This window comes from Antedon mediterranea, chromosome 3 (assembly GCF_964355755.1).
Source record: "Antedon mediterranea chromosome 3, ecAntMedi1.1, whole genome shotgun sequence".
In the NCBI taxonomy this organism is placed as follows: domain Eukaryota; kingdom Metazoa; phylum Echinodermata; class Crinoidea; order Comatulida; family Antedonidae; genus Antedon; species Antedon mediterranea.
This window is the reverse complement of record NC_092672.1, coordinates 26100413-26125165: the sequence shown is the minus strand read 5'-3', so window position 1 is coordinate 26125165 and position 24753 is coordinate 26100413. Positions and strand designations below refer to the sequence as shown.

Below are 24753 nucleotides of genomic sequence, written 5' to 3'. Positions count from 1 at the left end.
AATGATATATGATATAATACAAGACCATGAAACCATTCATGGTCTATATCAGTAACATTCCGCCACAACATAGAATCTAATCAGTTCAGAATTCCAACATTACAACGCAGTAACAGTATGCTAAATTATTATTATTTTATTTTATAGAATTCCAAATAGAAAGTAGTAGAAATCTTGCATATTCTTGAATTGGACGTATTTATTGTAATGCAATATAACAAAATCTAACTTCAGAAAAAAGGCCAGTGACAGCATATATGTACGAATCGAATTTCATAGTGCTGTTATTTTACAATAATTATTATTTTTTTTACAAAATGGATTATTAATAAAAGAATGTTTCTGCAAAATAAATTTAAATATTACTAATAATTCTTATATTATATAAATATATACAATTTTATTCCATAATAAAACATTCACTATTATTAAAATTTAATATCATTTTTGTTATAGATATTGGGTTATTCCACAATTTATTACAGTCTGATTTCATCATTTCTAGTGTGATTCATAGTTTTATCATCAACTCCAGGGTGAAGCAAAATCAACTGGTTCCCCAGGATTCCTTAGCTGGCTTCGTCTTTGTTTTATTCTAGTACATTTTGAGCATGGCTGGTGTTCTTGTCTACAGGCTTTGTGATAAACAGTCTTGCAAATTTCACACTTGAAAATGAAACAGAAAACATTGCAATAAAGCGTCTAATTTACAAACATACCACAATCATTAAGTAGACTATTATTAATGTGTGACCAATTAAAATAAGACAATCTGCGAAAGTGAAAGATTTAATTGACAGACAGATACTACGATTCAGTCTTTAGCGTTTAGTATTAGTTTCTGTCAAACTTTTCTGCTGCAATCAATCAATCAAGAGCTATAATGAGCTGTTCCATTTTATAACATTTATTTTGTAAAATTCCTTACCCTTGTAGTGAGTTCAACATCAAATGGATAGATGACCTTTGGGCTATCACATAGTTCACACATAAAGCCCTTTTGACCACACAGAATGCAGTTATACACATGCTTAGCTGCCCAGTTAATAACCCTCTTAAGATCTTTAGCCAATTGGCCTGATTGTACTTGATGAAAATCCTGAAAATATTAAATAAATAATTGCTAACAGTCTTCCAAAACCAAATAACTTTTTGGGCTTGCCCTAAAATGTTGTTTACTCTGGAAAACCATTTTGGTAAGATGGTTCACACAGCTTTTTCTGTCATGATCCCTATCAGCCCCTAAATAAAAATCTTTTATTTATAATTTGATTCATGTATTTAAGGATCACTTTAAAATTACCTGTACAGAATAAAGATGGGCGTGGTCTAACATATACTCTCTTGGCCACACCTTCTTTTTAAGCTCTTCAGCAGTTGACTGCTTGCATGTAAAGAGGTAAGCTTTCAGGTATTTCAGTTGATTTCTCAACACCTGAAAATAGACATTAATATTTTATTAAGATTGGGTTCACACCAACGCGACGAAAAAATCAGCACACACAATGGAAGTTCATCGCGACATTCATCATTTGAGTGCAGTTGTTTTTAAATTTGAACTGCAGCAACGGAGCAAATGATTTTGTGTCATTCGTAAGCTCTGCCTGGAATAGTCAGTTGGAAGCTAACCACATGCGGAAGAGTTGATGTTAAATTTGCTGTGTCGCACCTAGTGTGAAACAAGCTTATGAGAATCATCTGACATATTTTCCAATAAAATGTAATCAAAATACATATTAACAAATTAACTATATAAAACTATGTTGTATTATTATGGTAGTTAAAAGAGAGCAACAAAAGTAAGAAGTAGATATCCCACTCTACCCATACTTCCTCACCTTAAATGGTAAAGAATTTGGTTGAGTCTGGACTGCACCTACATGACCTTTTCTCTTAAGAATTCATATATAGTATTTTTGACATAACACTATACAGTAGTTTTCTCAAAGAAGCACTTTTTGTTGGAATAGGTTGCTGAAAACTACGCTTGCAAGCTCAAAATGTGCATAGAATTGGCAGTTATTGAGGAGGGTATCAGGGTAAGTCACCTTTATGTCTTGTACTTCTGTTATTGCATCATACAATGAAGGATTACTGAAGCTAACATCAATCAGAGGAAAGCTCTCAACTTGTTGTAAAAATGTTTTGGTGTAACTTGCAACTACAAGAAAAAATGTTATCTTGATTTGTAAAATTATACAATTACTACTTAAATCTATTTCTAAGAATGGACACATGCTTAAAATCTGGTAAGGTAATACTTTTGGATTTGTTCATACAATTTTCATTTTTAGTGTCAACGTTGGTAATATCCTTTTGTGTAGTTTATATTGCAAGAAATCTTGACATTTCTTAAGGTCAATAATGAATAAAAATGTGATAGAGTGCGCTTACCTTTGTGCTTACGAAAGTCCCAGTTATGCAATACCTTGGCTGGAATGACACATTCCTCATCGATATGACACTCATTGCAGTAATAACAACCATCATAGCTACATACTTTAGCCTTCCCATAAACTGTGAAAGAAAGAAAAAACACATTAAATCTTGATGCAAATGTACAGCACCATAAAGGTTTATGATACACTTATACAGAGTTAATGTTTTGTTCCCAAGGCCGTAGCGAGAGGTTAAAAACAGAATAGGGAAAGATGTTTTAAATATAATTACTATTAAAAAATTTGATGATATCTGCTGAGGAATTTGGGTGGGTGGTGAAAATTAAACATTTTAGAGCACCTCGTCTATCTCATTCTGGCTAGAGACGCAACACAAGGACGTAATGCAATGTAAGAGATTTGACCAATCACAAGCGATGCGTTAAGTTAAAGAGAAATGTTGTTTCATTGGAATGCTCATCAACAATACATTTTTATTGCATGCATTCCATCTAAAATGTTAAAGTTTTCTTCCACTCGAGACAGAATTTAAACTCCCTTAGTAGTACTGTTTGATATGTAAACTGTACTGTAGTTTAGACATTACTATACTTATTGATATATTGTCTCCCTGAACAATTTGTTGTTGAATACGCCATTTTAATGTCACAAAATAAAAATTGTTATTTTTCTGCAGAAGTGAATAACTTTATTAATAACTACAACATAACCTATTCAAAGTTTGATTTTATATGTTTATTTTTAATGGGGGAAAATGAATCATTACACTTGTTTGTCAGACTGTAGTACAAGGACCAATATATAAAACATTTAGAGTCCATTCGGACGGAACAAATTTACACGTGTAATGGTCGCGTGTGGTGTAAATTCTGAGATAAACTTGCTGTTTCAAAAATCAACCTCATGAGGTGAATTTTTCAATAACACCTTAAACCGCAAGCTGATTAACTGCAAGATAAGGAGCAATTTGACGTTAATAATGTAAAGAGATGCATGAAATATGACCCTTTACACGTGTAAATTGTTCATCGTCCGAACGATCACTGATTACACATGTAACCGAACACAGCCTTACTTACTTATTCCAATTGGCCTTGTACATCCTTTACATTGGTAGTTCTGAGCATCAAGACCTTTCTCACGTGATATCTTGGTTACAATTGCTAACAGTTGCTGAACTTTCTGCAATGAAAACATAGTTTAAAAAACAATGATTTGATAAGTATTTTAATAATCATTTCAAACTAGATAAGATTAAAACATTTAATTTAAAAATTGCTCAAATTAACAGTACTGAAAAAAATCAAATAATGGTGTGCGTGACTGAGGTGCTTGTGTTATTGAGCTGTTGTTAATTATGGCACTTGTTCAACTGGGTGCTTGTTGAACTGGGGAGCTTGTTCAACTGAAGAGCTTGTTGAACTGGGGCACTTTTTCAACTGGGGAGCTTGTTCAACTAGGGTGCTCTTTCAACTGGGCGCTTTTTCATCTGGGCTGGGGCGCTTTTTCAACTGGGGCGCTTGTTCAACTGGGAAACTTGTTCAACTAGGGAGCTTATTCAACTGGAGAACTTATTCAACTAGAAAGCTTGTTCAACTAGGTTGCTTATTCAACTGGGGAACTTATTCAACTGGGAAGCTTATTCAACTGGGGAACTTATTCAAAGAGTTGACATTACCAATACTTTTGGCTTGACAATAATCTACACCAACTTTGCCATTAACATTTACCTTATTTAACCATCTGGCTCCAAATTTCTTTATTGCAAGCAAAAAGGTTTACAAGGAAATTGTTAGTCATGGAAATTTATATCATATATATACAAAAATATGATGAACCAAAATAAAAAAGAAACCCTCTTTTCAACCTATAAAATGACAACAAACAATAAACAAATGTTTAATAAAGGTTAGTTTAGTCTAAAGTGCATGAATTTATAGTTGAGTAGAAGAAATTATTTATAGGATTTATGCTCAGGTTTTCTAGGATTCATGTTGATTTTCTAGTGGTTAAGTATATATATTTGACCTTTCAAAATTGTGTCGTGATGTAATCCATTCCCATTAGGATGAAATGCAAAGATGAATGTGAAACTCAATTAATTACACCACAAGCGACAGTCTTTACATAATTAGTCCTTTCAATTACTTTTGATTTATTGTTTTTTAAAGTTTTGTTTTGTATACTTCTTGGACGCACCATTTGACACGAGATAGTTATTCCAATAAAGATTACATTGTGTTGCTTGTTGTATTGTGATTGCCTAAATTACTTGCATTGTGTTATATACTAACAAAACCCATAATAAACATATCACTTTATTGTACATAAAAAAAAAAAAAAACACCATGCAAAAAATGCAAAATTTCAAACCCACAAATGATATAGTAGTAACAAGCATGAGTGATTCAATAAAAACAAGTACAAACAATGTTAATCACAAAGCTCCATGTACTATTATAAACCACAAAAATAAATGAAGCATAGAAACAGAAAGTTGCAAAAAACCAAGCAAATAAAATTACTAAAACAATTATGCAATTATAGATGACAAAATATTGTAAGATGACAAAACTGAAGGAAAAATGTCAAGCAATTTGACAAGAATTCCATAATTCCACTGTTAGTGACCAAGGCGTAAGTTGCAAGCTATGCTGTAAGTTATGCTGTAATAATAAAATAACTGGAGACACATGTTCAATGCTTTTCTAAACTTTCATCACACTATCAACACAACATGTTATATACCTTATAGCTAAATCATCGACCAAGTAATCTTTTATGGCTTTTATCAATTATGTGCCATTTACAAATTTAAGTATTTTTGATAAATTGAAAATTTGCATTTTCCTTCTGAATGTTCCAGTCAATTGGAACTTTACAATATCAATAATCTTGTTTTAGCTTGTACAGCATTGCTTAACAGTATTCAAAATATCTTTTTTTTTAAACAACTGCTGTGCTCATTATGCTTTCAGCAGTGCTATTTCAACCGTGTAACTTGTTCGATCATTTGCTGTATGGTGTACTGTACATCTATGCTACAAACAATATATGAATATGGTATGCTTACAGGGTCTGACAAAAACAAGGTGGATGATGGAATGGGTAATACAATATCATAATCAGCCAACAAATCATCGCATAAATCATTGCTAGTCTGAATAAAACAAAATAATATACTGAATCAAATATAAACTTTTTTTAACTTAAAGGGCAACTCCAGGTTTAATTTTGCAACCATATTTAATGCAAACTATTTTTATACAGTGTTGAAGTGGAAGAAACATTGTAAAGAAATTAAAGTATTAAACAATTTAATTGTCGCTCACTAGTATGTAAAATTGATTCATACAATCGTTTGGGAAAAACAATCACATTCACATTATTTGCCAATATCAAGATTTAAAGATACATTTGAAAATATATTTTCCAATTGGCCTCGCACATCAGTTCCAAGTATTGAGACTTTTTCAATGTGCATTGAAGTAGAAAAAGTATGGTGGTTCTACTACTGTTTTCTAATAATTATAATTCAGGTAGCAAATGTTTATATTTTTTTCACAAAAATAAAAATAGCCTGGAGTTACCTTTTAAGATAGCCCAACTCAAAATATATAAAAAGCAAAGCCCTTTTATCCAATGGGCATCATAGAATTCAATAAAAGGATTATAATTATTATGTTATGATTAAATGAATAAAAAATATATATATGTACTGTACAACAATAATAATATGACTATATTATTTATTTGAATAACAACTTATATATCACATGGTTAAATTCATGCCATCGGATTGGTTCAAATAATAGTGATCTATCCGTAGTTAATACAACTATTATCTTTTTTATTTTCTTTTGAATGTTGAGCAATGTACAAAAATAGGAGTTAAGCCAAATGGTTAAGGGATGCTTTTCTGTTTCAGGTAAGAGTATCTCATCTTCTTGAATAATATTGTAATGTATAATATACATTCTGTGAGATGATGTGATGTGGGTATTTTGCAGATGTTGTCCACTATATTAAAACAATAATGAGAATACCTGATATCCTGTTTCATAATTGTAAAAACAAATATTGACAGAGCATGGTTCGAAATAGCCAAAAGTGATCTGGATGAATAATTCTAAAATGAATTAAAAGTTTAGTTACAAATTACCCTTTCTTCTCCCTTTGGTGCAATTTTGTCCATAAGTTTCTCTGTATCCACTGAAGCAGGAAGCAACTTGGCAGCTGTGTTTTCAGCATAGTTGTTGAGAAGAGATGTGTAACTGCCACCTACTAAAAAAATTAATAAATATTTGAAAAACCTAATTTCTCAACAAAACAGTGACTCTAACTTATGTGTAGTGTTTGCACTGTACTGCCTTACCTGTTTGGTGCCACAGAAAAATAAAAAATAGTTTAAACAATAATTGAAGTTCACTTCTTGTATCTGTAGTTGATTTATACTCATTCAATAAAATTTATCCTGATTTGGAGAAACGCTGGTCTGATCATTCAAAAAATTATTGATCTACGCTAGGCCTAAGCTACTTATACATAGCATGGCATAAGTCTCTGCGCTAACACTGGCCCAGCAGTGGAATAGCAACACAAGAACTACAAGGTCATTACATTATACGTTCATTGGTACGTCAACGTGAATGTCCACACAATCTAAACATTCACATATCCGCGGACGAGTAACAGTCAACTACTGTGGATATGAACTTCAAACTCGCTCAAATTGAAAAGCCTCTATTAAAAATTTGTATTCCTGGAGAGACATACATAGGCATAGACATAGCCTCAAAAGTCTCATATCAATGCACAGGTTTATCATGGTACAGCATAAAGATTAAACACAGTAGTATCCTCGTAAAGTTATATAAATTAGAGATAGTGAAATACACCATGTCCTGGTGCATTTAGTACTCACCATTTTCCGGGCCAACTACTGTCTTTGAAGAGCTAGAATTCTCAAATTGAGATGACCAACCACCTCGGGCCCCTAAACTGTTTCCAAAAATCTCCTCTTTTTTGCATCTCTCTTTATCTAGATTTAAACAATGTTCAGAATCTTCATTGGATTCTTCCACAAATTCAAAAGGTGGGTCAGCTTCAGCAATGTCTTCTTTAAACTGTTGCTGACTTTCATATGGGTTTTCTATTTCATCAGTAATAAAAGCACCTTCAGAAATAATAGAATCATCTGTCAGGTCTACTGCCATTGTTTTTGATGTGGTTTCAGTTTCATACTCTACTTCTCTGTCATCTAATTTTTCCATCAATCCCTCTGCTACATCTTTTGAAATATCACCAATAGTCTTTTTACTTTCTATGACATCACCAGCATTTAATGGTTCACTATCATTCTTAACAATTAATTGTCCACTTGCTTCAAATTTAATATAGCCTGCATTTGTTTCATTATTGCCATCAACAGCAGTATGCGATTCCATTGAATGTTCTTCCTCCCCTTCTTGACTACCAAGTCCGCTATTCTTTTCATTGTTAGAATCTATTGACAGGCTTCCTTCAGAGGGGGTATGAATCAATCCACTACTCATTTCACATTCACGGAAGCTTGAGTGTTCTCCAACTGATTCATTGGGATCTTCTATTTTAGGAGTAGGAATGCTTGATGTTTTGCGTGTGCTACTGCCTTTTCTGTGTTTGCGTTTTGGTGTGAAACCACTATTTGGTAAAAAACTCTCTTCAGATCCATCTGAGCTTTTCAGTGATACTGAAGTAAAACATATATGAAAGGTTACATTATTAAAATAACTTCATATCAAAACAAAAAACTAACAAACACTTTTAAACTATTAAAGATGTATTGTCCCCCTGAAAAAAATTCTTAAAAATGTTTTTGTTGAATATGCCATTATAATGTAACATAATAGTTATCCACTTTGACCAAAAATTGGATTTAAAAAAAATGTATTTTAACTGAAAAAACTGTAATTTAAACCAAAAAATGGTCAAATTGGCTGCCAGCCAATGGGTTTTTGGTTGAATTTTGTTTTTTTTTTCCATATTGTTTTCTTTGGAAGTGAATAACATATTCAAAGTCTGATTTAATTAATCTTCATTTTTTTTATGTTTTTGGGGACAATACATCTTTAAAGTAAAATTTAAAAAAAAACATAGGAATAATAAACTAATAGAAAGTCAACTGCAACACATTAACAGCTCAAAATAGGCATCATGGCATCAGGCAATAAGTGAAGATGACTGCGTTGCAGCATTTTGCAAGATTATCAACATAAGAATTTATTCTTTTATGATTCTCAGATGCAAAAAGAAGTATTTTACTAATATAGTAATAAATTCATTTTGATAGTTCATTAAAAAAAATTGTATGTAAAACAAAACAATTATAGAAATAATATTACACTACTAGGGAGTAAACTTCAACACAATAACAGCTAAAAATAAAGGCCACATTGATTGGATGCTACATGATATCAGGTGATATGATATGCCAGTTTAAAGCAGCACCCAATACTCAGTGCACAACTTTGTCTGCATTGCAACATGTTTAGATTATCAACACAAGACATTTTTTAATGATCCACATATGTAGAAAATAAGACTTTTACCAAGACAATTCAATTCATTTTAATGCCATAAACAAGAGTTAATTTAAAAAAATGTTTTTTTGTTTTGGTTCTTTATAATTAGGTGATCATTTAGAATAAAATGATCACCTATTGTTATTGTATCAAATCTTTATTGGTTATCCGCAACGAAGTTGCAGGATAACCTCTTGTGATTGTACGAAATCATCATCATCAACATCTTTTTCTTAATTGGTTATCCGCAACGAAGTTGCAGGATAACCTCTTGTGATTGTACGAAATCATCATCATCATTGGTTATCCGCAACGAAGTTGCAGGATAACCTCTTGTGATTGTACGAAATCATCATCATCATCATCATCATCATCATCAACTTTTTATTGGTTATCCGCAACGAAGTTGCAGGATAACCTCTTGTGATTGTACGAAATCATTCTGTATGATTTTTGTGTAACGCTTTTCTCTAAAACTCGCAAACATAACATTTCGGTAACTATCTTAACATATTGACATTTACGTAACGTCGTCAAGCGAAGCTTTTCATGACGTTTACAATTGCGCAACGTGACTTACGCGCGATTTAACGATTTTGTCGTATTTAACATAGCTCGACAACCAAAAAACATTTCAACTTGAAACTTTGCAAAAGTTTAATATATATCATGCGCTAACTTTCTGTTGAAAAAAAATTGCGTGTTTTACACAAAGTTACGCGCACACGCGCATTTAAAATTTCAAAATGCGCAAAATTAATTTATAATCAACTTTCTACGCGTTTCATGTCGTTTTAAGCATGTCAAAAATTCCCACGCGTGCGCACATTTTTACGTGTGCGGTGCGCACGTAGTATTGAAAACGTACTTTTTTCGCGTGATTTATATTTTTCCAGCCTTTTCTAGTAATTTTACCAAATTTTAAACAATTTCGACTTAAAGATACCTCATACGAGCACGTCGAATTGGACAATTTGCGCGCGTTTTTTATGAAAAGGTTAAAAAATTTGTTTAAAATATGCCTTTTTTTAAACTGTCGTAATTTCTAAACTAGACGGTCAACTTTTTGTGGATGGCATATTCTGGAAGTAGATGAGTTGTAGATATCGGATCAGGTATTAATATGGCTAACCGGACATTGTGACGTCATCGTATGGCCACGCGAATATAAAATTTAGGATTTTTGTATCTTTCGTCATAGCTCATCACATTGAATAGAGCGCATCTCCACTTATCCGTTTTCCATTTTCACCCCGATTTTGATTTTGTCTAGGTCAATCAAGTATCTTTCGCATGAGTTAAAAATATTTTAATTTTTTTGACGTCATCATGCCTAAAAATTTAAATCACGTGTGGCATTAATTTCATCTTTACAGTAAATTTTAATCTGTTATAGCTCGTAAGAATAAAATGTGATAATCACGATTAAAATTTTTTCTGGAAGCTATTGGACTGTAGATACGAAATTTTGTAAAAATGTTGCCAATCGGATGTTGTGACGTCATCATATGGCCAGTTAAATAAAAAAGGTCGTATTTTCATCTTTTGCGTCATAATTCATTACATTTAAAAGAGCGCGCATCAATATTTCACGTATTCAAATTTCTTCTACACGCTAATACGTTGTTGCTGAGATAATTTCCTTTCGGAATTGCTACCTTCGCGTTTCATTTTAAAACCATCAACATGTTAAAAATTGTAATAAATAGCGGGTCCCGTAATTTCACCTATTCTACACTGTATGTGATATGGATACAGATTATACTGTGTATATACTATATATGAATTTAAATAATAAAATTCCGCAATAACAACATATCATATTGTTCAGTTCAGGTCATAATGCCAACGTGAACACTTCCTTTTGTCCTCAACCTATCCCCTTAATGTTAATGTTGCACCACTTGCGCGGCGGATAACCAAACTCGTCAAAGTGACGAGTTACATGTCTAGTTCTTCTTCTTTCTTTCTGTATGATTTTTGTGTAACGCTTTTCTCTAAAACTCGCAAACATAACATTTCGGTAACTATGTTAACATTTTGACATTTATGTAACGTCGTCAAGCAAAGCTTTTCATGATGTTTACAATTGCGCAACGTGACGTACGCGCGATTTAACGATTTTCTCGTATCTAACATATGTCGAAAACCAAATAACATTTTAAAGTGAAACTTTGCAAAAGTTTAATTTATATCATGCGCTAACTTTCTGTTGAAAAAAAATTGCGTGTTTTACACAAAGTTACGCGCGCACGCGTATTTAAAATTTCAAAATGCGCAAAATTAATTTCTAATCAACTTTCTACGCGTTTCATGTCGTTTTAAGCATGTCAAAAATTCCCACGCGTGCGCACATTTTTACGTGTGCGGTGCGCACGTAGCATTGAAAACGTATTTTTTTCGCGTGATTTATGTTTTTCCAGCCTTTTCTAGCAATTTTACCAAATTTTAAACAATTTCGACTTAAAGATACGTCATACGAGCACGTCAAATTGGACAATTTGCGCGCGTTTTTTATGAAAAGGTTAAAAAATTCGTTTAAAATATGCCTTTTTTTAAACAGTCGTAATTTCTAAACTAGACGGTCAACTTTTTGTGGATGACATATTCTGGAAGTAGATGAGTTGTAGATATCGGATCAGGTATTAATATGGCTAACCGGACATTGTGACGTCATCGTATGGCCACGCGAATATAAAATTTAGGATTTTTGTATCTTTCGTCATAACTCATCACATTGAATAGAGCGCATCTCCACTTATTCGTTTTCCATTTTCACCCTGATTTTGATATTGTCTAGGTCAATCAACTATCTTTCGCATGAGTTAAAAATATTTTAATTTTTTTGACGTCATCATGCCTAAAAATTTAAATCACGTGTGGCATCAATTTCATCTTTACAGTAAATTTTAATCTGTTATAGCTCGTAAGAATAAAATGTGATAATCACGATTAAAACTTTTTCTGGAAGCTATTGGATTGTAGATACGAAATTATGTAAAAATGTTGCCAATCGGATGTTGTGACGTCATCATATGGCCAGTTAAATAAAAAAGGTCGTATTTTCATCTTTTGCGTCATAATTCATTACATTTAAAAGAGCGCGCATCAATATTTCACGTATTCAAATTTCTTCTACACGCTAATACGTTGTTGCTGATATAATTTCCTTTCGGAATTGCTACCTTCGCGTTTTATTTTAAAACCGTCAACATGTTAAAAATTGCAATAAATAGCAGGTCCCGTAATTTCACCTATTCTACACTGTATGTCACTGTATGTGATATGGATACAGAATATACTGTGTATACTATATATGAATTTAAATAATAAAATTCAGCAATAACAACATATCATATTCTTCAGTTCAGATCATAATGCCAACGTGAACACTTCCTTTTGTCCTCAACCTATCCCCTTAATGTTAATGTTGCACCACTTGCGCGGCGGATAACCAAACTCGTCAAAGTGACGAGTTACATGTCTAGTTGGTTATCCGCAACGAAGTTGCAGGATAACCTCTTGTGATTGTACGAAATCATCATCTTTTTTGTCATCTTCTTTCTTTCTGTATGATTTTTGTGTAACGCTTTTCTCTAAAACTTGCAAACATAACATTTTGTTAACTATGTTAACATTTTGACATTCACGTAACGTCGTCAAGCGAAGCTTTTCATGATGTTTACAATTGCGCAACGTGACGTACGCGCGATTTAACGATTTTCTCGTATTTAACATATGTCGAAAACCAAATAACATTTTAAAGTGAAACTTTGCAAAAGTTTAATTTATATCATGCGCTAACTGTCTGTTGAAAAAAAATTGCGTGTTTTACACAAAGTTACGCGCGCACGCGCATTTAAAATTTCAAAATGCGCAAAATTAATTTCTAATCAACTTTCTACGCGTTTCATGTCGTTTTGAGCATGTCAAAAATTCCCACGCGTGCGCACATTTTTACGTGTACGGTACGCACGTAGCATTGAAAACGTATTTTTTTCGCGTGATTTATGTTTTTTCAGCCTTTTCTAGTAATTTTACCAAATTTTAAACAATTTCGACTTAAAGATACGTCATACGAGCACGTCGAATTGGACAATTTGCGCGCGTTTTTTATGAAAAGGTTAAAAAATTCGTTTAAAATATGCCTTTTTTTAAACAGTCGTAATTTCTAAACTAGACGGTCAAATTTTTGTGGATGACATATTCTGGAAGTAGATGAGTTGTAGATATCGGATCAGGTATTAATATGGGTAACCGGACATTATGACGTCATCGTATGGCCATGCGAATATAAAATTTAGGATTTTTGTATCTTTCGTCATAGCTCATCACATTGAATAGAGCGCATCTCCACTTATCCGTTTTCCATTTTCACCCCGATTTTGATATTGTCTAGGTCAATCAAGTATCTTTCGCATGAGTTAAAAATATTTTAATTTTTTTGACGTCATCGTGCCTAAAAATTTAAATCACGTGTGGCATTAATTTCATCTTTACAGTAAATGTTAATCTGTTATAGCTCGTAAGAATAAAATGTGATAATCACGATTAAAACTTTTTCTGGAAGCTATTGGATTGTAGATACGAAATTATGTAAAAATGTTGCCAATCGGATGTTGTGACGTCATCATATGGCCAGTTAAATAAAAAAGGTCGTATTTTCATCTTTTGCGTCATAATTCATTACATTTAAAAGAGCGCGCATCAATATTTCACGTATTCAAATTTCTTCTACACGCTAATACGTTGTTGCTGAGATAATTTCCTTTCGGAATTGCTACCTTCGCGTTTCATTTTAAAACCGTAAACATGTTAAAAAATTGCAATAAATAGCGGGTCCCGTAACTTCACCTATTCTATGTATGTCACTGTATGTGATAGATACAGATTATACTGTGTATACTATATATGAATTTAAATAATAAAATTCAGCAATAACAACATATCATATTCTTCAGTTCAGGTCATAATGCCAACGTGAACACTTCCTTTTGTCCTCAACCTATCCCCTTAATGTTAATGTTGCACCACTTGCGCGGCGCGGCGGATAACCAAACTCGTCAAAGTGACGAGTTACATGTCTAGTCTTTTTCTTAATCTTCTTTCTTTCTGTATGATTTTTGTGTAACGCTTTTCTCTAAAACTTGCAAACATAACATTTTGTTAACTATGTTAACATTTTGACATTTATGTAACGTCGTCAAGCGAAGCTTTTCATGATGTTTACAATCGCGCAACGTGACGTACGCGCGATTTAACGATTTTCTCGTATTTAACATATGTCGAAAACCAAATAACATTTTAAAGTGAAACTTTGCAAAAGTTTAATTTATATCATGCGCTAACCTTCTGTTGAAAAAAAATTGCGTGTTTTAGACAAAGTTACGCGCGCACGCGCATTTAAAATTTCAAAATGAGCAAAATAATTTCTAATCAACTTTCTACGCGTTTCATGTCGGTTTAAGCATGTCAAAAATTCCCACGCATGCGCACATTTTTACGTGTGCGGAGCGCACGTAGCATTGGAAACGTATTTTTTTTGCGTGATTTATGTTTTTCCAGCCTTTTCTAGTAATTTTACCAAATTTTAAACAATTTTGACTTAAAGATACGTCATACGAGCACGTCGAATTGGACAATTTGCGCGCGTTTTTTATGAAAACGTTAAAAAATTCGTTTAAAATATGCCTTTTTTAAAACAGTCGTAATTTCTAAACTAAACGGTCAACTTTTTGTGGATGGCATTTTCTGGAAGTAGATGAGTTGTAGATATTGGATCAGGTATTAATATGGCTAACCGGACATTGTGATGTCATCGTATGGCCACGCAAATATAAAATTTAGGATTTTGTATCTTTCGTCATAGCTCATCACATTGAATAGAGCGCATCTCCACTTATCCGTTTTCCATTTTCACCCCGATTTTGATATTGTCTAGGTCAATCAACTATCTTTCGCATGAGTTAAAAATATTTTAATTTTTTTTACGTCATCGTGCTTAAAAATTTAAATCACGTGTGGCATTAATTTCATCTTTACAGTAAATTTTAATCTGTTATAGCTCGTAAGAATAAAATGTGATAATCACGATTAAAACTTTTTCTGGAAGCTATTGGACTGTAGATACGAAATTATGTAAAAATGTTGCCAATCGGATGTTGTGACGTCATCATATGGCCAGTTAAATAAAAAAGGTCGTATTTTCATCTTTTGCGTCATAATTCATTACATTTAAACGAGCGCGCATCAATATTTCACGTATTCAAATTTCTTCTACATGCTAATACGTTGTTGCTGAGATAATTTCCTTTCGGAATTGCTACCTTCGCGTTTCATTTTAAAACCGTCAACATGTTAAAAATTGCAATAAATAGCGGGTCCCGTAATTTCACCTATTCTACACTGTATGTGATATGGATACAGATTATACTGTGTACACTATATATGAATTTGAATAATAAAATTCAGCAATAACAACATATCATATTCTTCAGTTCAGGTCATAATGCCAACGTGAACACTTCCTTTTGTCCTCAACCTATCCCCTTAATGTTAATGTTGCACCACTTGCGCGGCGGATAACCAAACTCGTCAAAGTGACGAGTTACATGTCTAGTCTTCTTTCTTTCTGTATGATTTTTGTGTAACGCTTTTCTCTAAAACTTGCAAACATAACATTTTGTTAACTATGTTAACATTTTGACATTTATGTAACGTCGTCAAGCGAAGCTTTTCATGATGTTTACAATTGCGCAACGTGACGTACGCGCGATTTAACGATTTTCTTGTATTTAACATATGTCGAAAACCAAATAACATTTTAAAGTGAAACTTTGCAAAAGTTTAATTTATATCATGCGCTAACTTTCTGTTGAAAAAAAATTGCGTGTTTTCACAAAGTTACGCGCGCACGCGCATTTAAAATTTCAAAATGCGCAAAATTAATTTATAATCAACTTTCTTCGCGTTTCAAGTCGTGTTAAGCATGTCAAAAATTCCCACGCGTGCGCAAATTTTTACGTGTGCGGTGCGCACGTAGCATTGAAAACGTATTTTTTTCGCGTGATTTATGTTTTTCCAGCCTTTTCTAGTAATTTTACCAAATTTTAAACAATTTCGACTTAAAGATACGTCATACGAGCACGTCGAATTGGACAATTTGCGCGCGTTTTTTATGAAAAGGTTAAAAAATTCGTTTAAAATATGCCTTTTTTTAAACAGTCGTAATTTCTAAACTAGACGGTCAAATTTTTGTGGATAACATATTCTAGAAGTAGATGAGATGTAGAGATCGGATCAGGTATTAATATGGCTAACCGGACATTGTGACGTCATCGTATGGTCACGCGAATATAAAATTTAGGATTTTTGTATCTTTCGTCATAGCTCATCACATTGAATAGAGCGCATCTCCACTTATCCGTTTTCCATTTTCACCCCGATTTTGATATTGTGTAGGTCAATCAACTATCTTTCGCATGAGTTAAAAATATTTTAATTTTTTTGACGTCATCATGCCTAAAAATTTAAATCACGTGTGGCATCAATTTCATCTTTACCGTAAATTTTATTCTGTTATAGCTCGTAAGAATAAAATGTGATAATCACGATTAAAACTTTTTCTGGAAGCTATTGGATTGTAGATACGAAATTATGTAAAAATGTTGCCCATCGGATGTTGTGACGTCATCATATGGCCAGTTAAATAAAAAAGGTCGTATTTTCATCTTTTGCGTCATAATTCATTACATTTAAAAGAGCGCGCATCAATATTTCACGTATTCAAATTTCTTCTACACGCTAATACGTTGTTGCTGAGATAATTTCCTTTCGGAATTGCTACCTTCGCGTTTCATTTTAAAACCGTCAACGTGTTAAAAATTGCAATAAATAGCGGGTCCCGTAATTTCACCTATTCTACACTGTATGTGATATGGATACAGATTATACTGTGTATACTATATATGAATTTAAATAATAAAATTCAGCAATAACAACATATCATATTCTTCAGTTCAGGTCATAATGCCAACGTGAACACTTCCTTTTGTCCTCAACCTATCCCCTTAATGTTAATGTTGCACCACTTGCGCGGCGGATAACCAAACTCGTCAAAGTGACGAGTTACATGTCTAGTTGGTTATCCGCAACGAAGTTGCAGGATAACCTCTTGTGATTGTACGAAATCATCATCAACATCTTTTTCTTAATCTTCTTTCTTTCTGTATGATTTTTGTGTAACGCTTTTCTCTAAAACTTGCAAACATAACATTTTGTTAACTATGTTAACATTTTGACATTTATGTAACGTCGTCAAGCGAAGCTTTTCATGATGTTTACAATTGCGCAACGTGACGTACGCGCGATTTAACGATTTTCTCGTATTTAACATATGTCGAAAACCAAATAACATTTTAAAGTGAAACTTTGCAAAAGTTTAATTTATATCATGCGCTAACTTTCTGTTGAAAAAAAATTGCGTGTTTTACACAAAGTTACGCGCGCACGCGCATTTAAAATTTCAAAATGCGCAAAATTAATTTATAATCAACTTTCTACGCGTTTCATGTCGTTTTAAGCATGTAAAAAATTCCCACGCGTGCGCACATTTTTACGTGTGCGGTGCGCACGTAGCATTGAAAACGTATTTTTTTTGCGTGATTTATGTTTTTACAGCCTTTTCTAGTAATTTTACCAAATTTTAAACAATTTCGACTTAAAGATACGTCATACGAGCACGTCGAATTGGACAATTTGCGCGCGTTTTTTATGAAAAGGTTAAAAAATTCGTTTAAAATATGCCTTTTTTTAAACAGTCGTAATTTCTAAACTAGACGGTCAACTTTTTGTGGATGACATATTCTGGAAGTAGATGAGTTGTAGGTATCGGATCAGGTATTAATATGGCTAACCGGACATTGTGACGTCATCGTATGGCCACGCGAATATAAAATTTAGGATTTTTGTATCTTTCGTCATAGCTCATCACATTGAATAGAGCGCATCTCCACTTATTTGTTTTCCATTTTCACCCCGATTTTGATATTGTCTAGGTCAATCAACTATCTTTCGCATGAGTTAAAAATATTTTAATTTTTTTGACGTCATCATGCCTAAAAATTTAAATCACGTGAGGCATCAATTTCATCTTTACAGTAAATTTTAATCTGTTATAGCTCGTAAGAATAAAATGTGATAATCACGATTAAAACTTTTTCTGGAAGCTATTGGATTGTAGATACGAAATTATGTAAAAATGTTGCCCATCGGATGTTGTGACGTCATCATATGGCCAGTTAAATAAAAAAGGTCGTATTTTCATCTTTTGCGTCATAATTCATTACATTTAAAAGAGCGCGCATCAATATTTCACGTATTCAAATTTCTTCTAAACGCTAATACGTTGTTGCTGAGATAATTTCCTTTCGGAATTGCTACCTTCGCGTTTCATTTTAAAACCGTCAACATGTTAAAAATTGCAATAAATAGCGGGTCCCGTAATTTCACCTATTCTACACTGCATGTCACTGTATGTGATATGGATACAGATTATACTGTGTATACTATATATGAATTTAAAGAATAAAATTCAGCAATAACAACATATCATATTCTTCAGTTCAGGTCATAATGCCAACGTGAACACTTCCTTTTGTCCTCAACCTATCTCCTTAATGTTAATGTTACACCACTTGCGCGGCGGATAACCAAACTCGTCAAAGTGACGAGTTACATGTCTAGTTGTTATTATTGTTTCTGGGCACTATTTTGTGTAACAAATATCTAAAAAAGTTTAATGTCAATGATTACCAAAATTTCACAATGTCTTTCAAATACTGTAACTTAGTCCTAATAAGCTTTTCAGCGTGATCACTCATCCGTGACGTCACGTATACGCCATTTTGTGAAATCACATTATCAATCATATCTCCATAATTCATTATCACATATTAATGAAATTCACTATACATAAACTTCAGGTCAAGGGTAAAAATATTAGCAAATAAAAACGCACGTGCACGTAGGGTCATGCGCGTGAAATCGCGCGTTAAAAATTTAAAAAGCTCAAAATTAAGTTTTGATCAATTTAGAGCATGAATTAGGCCATTTGCGTGTTTCAAAAAATTACTGCGCAAAAATGCGTTTTTGCGCGCGCGATTCTTAAAAAGTGTAAAAATACGAATTTTTTGTAGAAATCACATTCTACTTACCACCCTTAGTACAATCACCAAATTTGAGTCCGTTCCGACTTAAAATAACGCTATACGAGCATGTTAAAAATGACAAAATGTGCACATTAATTGCATAAATGTGCTGAAAGTGATGGAAAATAAGGCATTTTTAAAATGAAAATCATTCTTCAGAATGCACGATGACCCCCAATTTTTTTTAATTATTCTTGAAGCCATTGAGTTCTAGATATAAATTCATGTACACTTTTGACGTACAAAATGTTGCGAGGTCACCAAATGGCCACTCGAATTTAAAAATTAGGTTTTTTTCTCTTTTGTCATAGATTATCACATTCAACTGAGCGCATCTCGGTTATTTTGTGCCCGATTTTCGCTAAATTTTTTGTATATGATTGTTCATTTAATTATCTTTCTCATGAGTTGTCAACATTTTCATTTTGATGACGTCATCACGCGTAAAAACTTGAATAACGTAGGTCGTGTAATTTCACCTACACCATACATTTGAATATCTTACAGCTCTTCCGAATTAAATGTAACCTTGATGATTATAATTTATTATGAAAGCTGATGAAATGTAGATATGAATTCATATAACAATTAGGCCTATCGGATGTTGTGATATTATCATAATGGCTAGTTGAAGTTAAAACGTTGTTTTTAAATTTCTTTAGTCGAAGTTATACAAATTTCAAAGAGCGCGCATTGCGCTTCTACGTGTCAAATTCTCTTCCAATCCTTATATTTATTTGCTCAATTAATTATCTTTCGAAATTGTCATCTTCGAGTTTATTTTGATAATTCAATCATACCAAAAAAATAGAACATGATGTGGGTCCCGTAATTTCACCTTTGCTACACTGTATATAGATATACAGTATATACTGTACATATTGTATATGACACATAATAGGTACAAATCAGCACTATAAGTGTATATGCATCATTTCATAGGATGGCGTACATCAGTTTTTTAAGATCGCATGTTAACGTACGTGCATGTTTAAAAAATGTTAATGTCAATAAAATGATAAAAATGATCACCTATAATTCGTCAAAGTGACGAATTAAATTCTAGTATTTTTATTATTTTTATGTAATAATTAATATTTGTTGACACGATATACGGTGGCCATTTTGAGAAGTTCTTCACATCACTTCAGTATCACCTAGTTGACTGTCTAGGTATGGATAAAACATCATGAGGTAATTGATGGTCTAGACGTATCTATGAATAAAACCTACATGTTGGGCTGCTTGTCTGTTGTATTTCTATCGGTGGCTGCCATCGTCCAGTTAGCATTTTGGGTGATGATCCCCACATGTTGATGACTGAAGAGTTTAAAGAAAGCTGGAAGTAAAAGTTGCTAAGACCTGGAAAACAAGAACAAAATGTCCTGTAATGCCTGACAGTTAAGGCTACACACCCTAGGATGACGATAAAGATAAATATGATAAACATGCATCTTTCTAACAAAGAAGTTTTCATTCTAGAACTATAGGATAAACATTTAAGGCCAAATTATACTAGGATGATAGTGATCGATGATAAGTTAATCTTACATAAAACAGAAGAAATTAGAAAAGTTTTTAATGTCAAATGAAATGATGATCAATAATAACAATAAAATCGTTTATCAGCACAATATTACTGCTCTTTTACTAAACCATGATGTCATTTAATTGGACATATAAAATAATTATTTTCTTCAAAGACAATTTAAATGGTTATCACATGTTGTAAGATGAAAACCTTTTGGATTTTATTTGCTTTCTGTAGGAAAAACATATATTTATCATCGTTATTGTCTTGGTGTAAATGGGCCTTCTTGAGATTAAGAGGGTTATGTCTTCATGGTACCAAATGTTTTTGTCTGTGCTTGTGCTTCTTTGTAAATGGTATCAAAAATAATACATGTTTTGGCATTTTCCTCCAATAGACTTTACTGCAGTCATGTATTAACATTAACATTACGATATTAAATACCTTGTACACATTTTCTCAAAATTTCTGGATGTTCTACATCTCGGATGTAAGCAGTTCTTTTGTAAAATTGTTTGACGGCTTTGGTATCTCTCAGCATAGCATCTATGTAGCTCTCAAACAGACAGTCATTTAATGCAAGTCGAATCCATGCCTATATTATAAATGTTACAATATTATATAAATAATGAATGTTTATTATGAGTGTAATGGTACAAATAATTGCATGAGGTGAATGATGAAAGATTATATTTCCAATCTAATCAAATAACAGGAATTTATTTAGGTGCAATATTATATTTTGGCATAATTGCTATGAGCGCTTACTGGCTAAATCCAAGCATCCAAGAGCTTAAGCGGATCCAGAGCATAAGGGGCCCAGACTATGAGCCATGCAACTACCTAGCCTTGCAGAGCACCTTAGGAGGGCTAAACCAGGTCTTTGCTCCCTGTGTTATACCACTGCACTAAACACTTTTTAGATGGAGGTACTTTTTTAACAAATCCCTTTAATAACAAAGTCATTTTTTAACAAAGTCCTCTATTTTACTGTATTGTTAATTCAACTTGGACACTCAATAAACTGAAGCACTTATTCAACCCATTTATGCAACAGTATTGCACATAATTTATTCAATCAAATACATACCCTACATCTGCCAACCTCAGTAGTGATTTGTGACAAACCCTCTATCTGTCTACAGACATCACGATGAGTAAACTTGATCACAAATGGCCAGAACGCCTAAAGAGGTACAAGAAATAATAAACTTGTGTGTGGGAATCAGCTGCTATGTCAAATTGTAACTTAAGCTCTGTCTACACTATCACACTAGTTTGTGTGATGTGCCCAAGTATGGTAGTGACATGACATCATCATGCCCATACATGGGCCCCATCACATTTTTTTGTCACATAAAGTTTGATAGTGTAGATATTTTGAATTTTCCAAAAGGGGAGCACAAACAGTGGAATATTCAAACAGAAATCAGTCATTTACCTTTACTTCATATGACTCCTTAAGTTCATGGAGAAATATGGCTTCCAGCACATTACATATTCGATTAGCTGTGTCACCACTGTAAATCAAGAAAAAGTGATTACTAAGTTATGCTGAGAGTAGGATTAAATGAAAATCACACAGATTCAGAATGTCATGGTTTTATGAGTTTCAAATGTCCCTAATTTAATTTTTATGACAATAATAGAAAATTATAATATTTGTAAAGTAACCTGCAATATAATTCATCAATATCAAATATCATACACCCATTTGACACTGACAATTTTTCACAAGTCGAGTGGCCAAGCTAAAATAGGGCCACCGTAAACTGTTGTAGCCATAATATCGGCCAACAAGCCTCTTCTCGATCATATTTCAGGTGGCAGAACAAGTCTTCTCAGATAAGGACTAAAAACTGGAAGTCTAGTGTATCTTATCTGACTTGTGTGCAAGAAAAAGAACCAAGTGCATCTTTTAGAATTTTCAGGAGTGGTTGTCTGCAGAGGAAGTGGTACCACATGTACTGTATGGAAGTTGTTGTATGAAACAGTTTTAATAGTATCAATGGTCCTCCAAGTGGTCTTGCAAAGTAGCATTGTAAAAATGGGAAATTGGCAGCTTACGCACCTTCTAATTGCACTGTCCGTCCCAATGTGATCCCTCTGAAGCTGCAATAAAACAAATCAAATCATGTTTTATCTGTTTAAGTTCTAATGAAATTTAGAATAGTCAAAAAACAAATTATAGATTACATTCGTTTTATAATAGGATATCCATTGGTACAAACTCACCTTTTTGGTAGCTGCAGCAACCTCTTCACTCAAGAGTTGCTTTATATTTGAAACAGTCACAGAAGCCATGTTTCAAGCTCCTAAAAGATATAAAATTAAAACTATAGTGAAATGCTCCTCTAGTATAGGTCAACACCTCGTGACCCCAGGTCATGTACATCACTCAAAAGACTACTAACTAGACACACTATTATACTGTATCTATTAATGTGTACTGTGCAGGTTGCTAAATATCAAGTCAGTTGCAACTTTGGATCACCCATCAGTCGAGGTTTAGGATAGGAGTCAAGATTACCTTCTCTACACTCTGAAGCTGAACCAGGGGCCTATCAGGAGAACAAAGCATTTATGACACCAGACTATCTGGTACACTGTCCGATTCACCACTCATTCACACACCGACGCTAATTACCAACAATCAGTGTATGGTGATAAAACCTGCCAATACATTATCGTACAATCCAGGGAGAGTTAAACACCTATGATTCATCCTTGTACTGTACTGTATAGAGATACCTCGGCAATGCTGGCATATCAGGACATTCCCCCTCCATCAAGTCAGGATATCCAAGAGATACCTACTTGATCCAACACTAGTGTTACACCACCAATCACAGAACCTGGGCAGCTGGGTAGAAATATAATATGCAGGGAAATGCTCCATTCACCAGTCTCTCATGAACCCTGCTAATGATTACAGGGAAGCAGGGGACAAGGTTGTGATCCAAAAGCAAGAATATTTGACCAAGCATTTTCATCTAGGCCCTCATGCAACACACCAGCCAAGACCAAATCAGTAAATCTTGCTAAGAGTGTAGTTACTGCACTCCTTCTCTCATATCCGATAGACAAACTACATCGTCTTTGGCGAGACAAATTGATTTTAAGGTGGGGCTCGGGGTACATTCAAAGAAAGACATAACACAGACCCAGCTCTCCTGTCTGAGATGCTACAATGTCTCCTCATGCAGGTTTTTTTCACCCAAGCATCATATGGCAATTTGCCTGCAACCGAGAAGCAGTCGAGATGACCCAACTGCATCTTTCTGCACACCCTTTTCTCAATAGCGAATGGCAAAAAGTTTTAGAAATAGGAATGTCTTTCCCTGACCTATTTTACTGTAGTTTCACAGTGCAGGCAGGAAATTGTAATACTGAATAGAAGAAACAAAGCGTGTCGACACACCACAGTAGATAGATGACTGCCATCTATTGATGTGAATCCGACAGCACAGGCCTTAATAATTAATTTGTTGACTTGAGTTAAGGTCCAATTCAACACCATTTCCATAGAAAGGTCTTTATTTAGCCTAGCTAGGCTATTCGTTTTTTGCATAGTGAAATAAACTGCATTACAACGTATTACTAATTGAGTTAGCACCCGATCAGAGTTGACTACTGAGTGAGGTGCAAGTTGTGCCCAGTCAGTAGTTTGCTGCAGGAGGAGGAGGTAATATATTAGTACTATTAGGCTTAGCCCACTACTAGCTAGGCCTAGGCCTATCTAGCCCACTGCACTAGCCTAGCTAGTAGGCCTGGCTGGCCTGGCTAGCTAGGCCCCTAGCTAGCCTAAACTAAATAAAAGAGAAATAAGAGGCTGGGCCTATTACTAGCTAGGGGTAACTAACTAGGCCATACCTACTACTAGCTTAAGGGATGAGCCTAGGCCTAGCTAGGCTATTATTTAATGTAGGCTAGGCCTAGTAGTACTAACCTAATAAGTCCTAGGCCTAGGCCTCACCAGCCTATGTAGGGTCTGCGTGACGTGTGTGATTGAATTGAATGTTATGTGTGAAGAAATTGTATCTTGTTTTTGT

General features: G+C 33.7%; 1 protein-coding gene across 6 annotated transcripts; it reads right to left on the bottom strand.

The window, feature by feature from the left end:
* Positions 1–189: 189 nt before the first annotated feature.
* Positions 190–24697, bottom strand: LOC140045094 (pleckstrin homology domain-containing family M member 1-like). Of its 6 annotated transcripts, none has more exons than XM_072089838.1 (17): positions 24651–24697; positions 22937–23016; positions 22773–22813; positions 22143–22221; positions 21792–21887; positions 21146–21296; positions 20404–20532; positions 7324–8130; positions 6562–6683; positions 5473–5559; positions 4130–4156; positions 3479–3581; positions 2395–2517; positions 2049–2161; positions 1304–1435; positions 929–1099; positions 190–666 (listed from the first exon to the last, which is right to left on the bottom strand). In XM_072089838.1, the coding sequence occupies exons 2-17, from the start codon at positions 23003–23005 to the stop codon at positions 526–528; spliced, it is 2391 nt and encodes a 796-aa protein (XP_071945939.1). In that variant the 5' UTR covers positions 23006–23016; positions 24651–24697; the 3' UTR covers positions 190–525. The 6 variants fall into 6 exon arrangements, with proteins under 6 accessions (XP_071945939.1, XP_071945942.1, XP_071945943.1 ...); XM_072089841.1 differs by having other exon boundaries at positions 6562–6680; XM_072089842.1 differs by lacking the exon at positions 4130–4156.
* Positions 24698–24753: the final 56 nt, after the last annotated feature.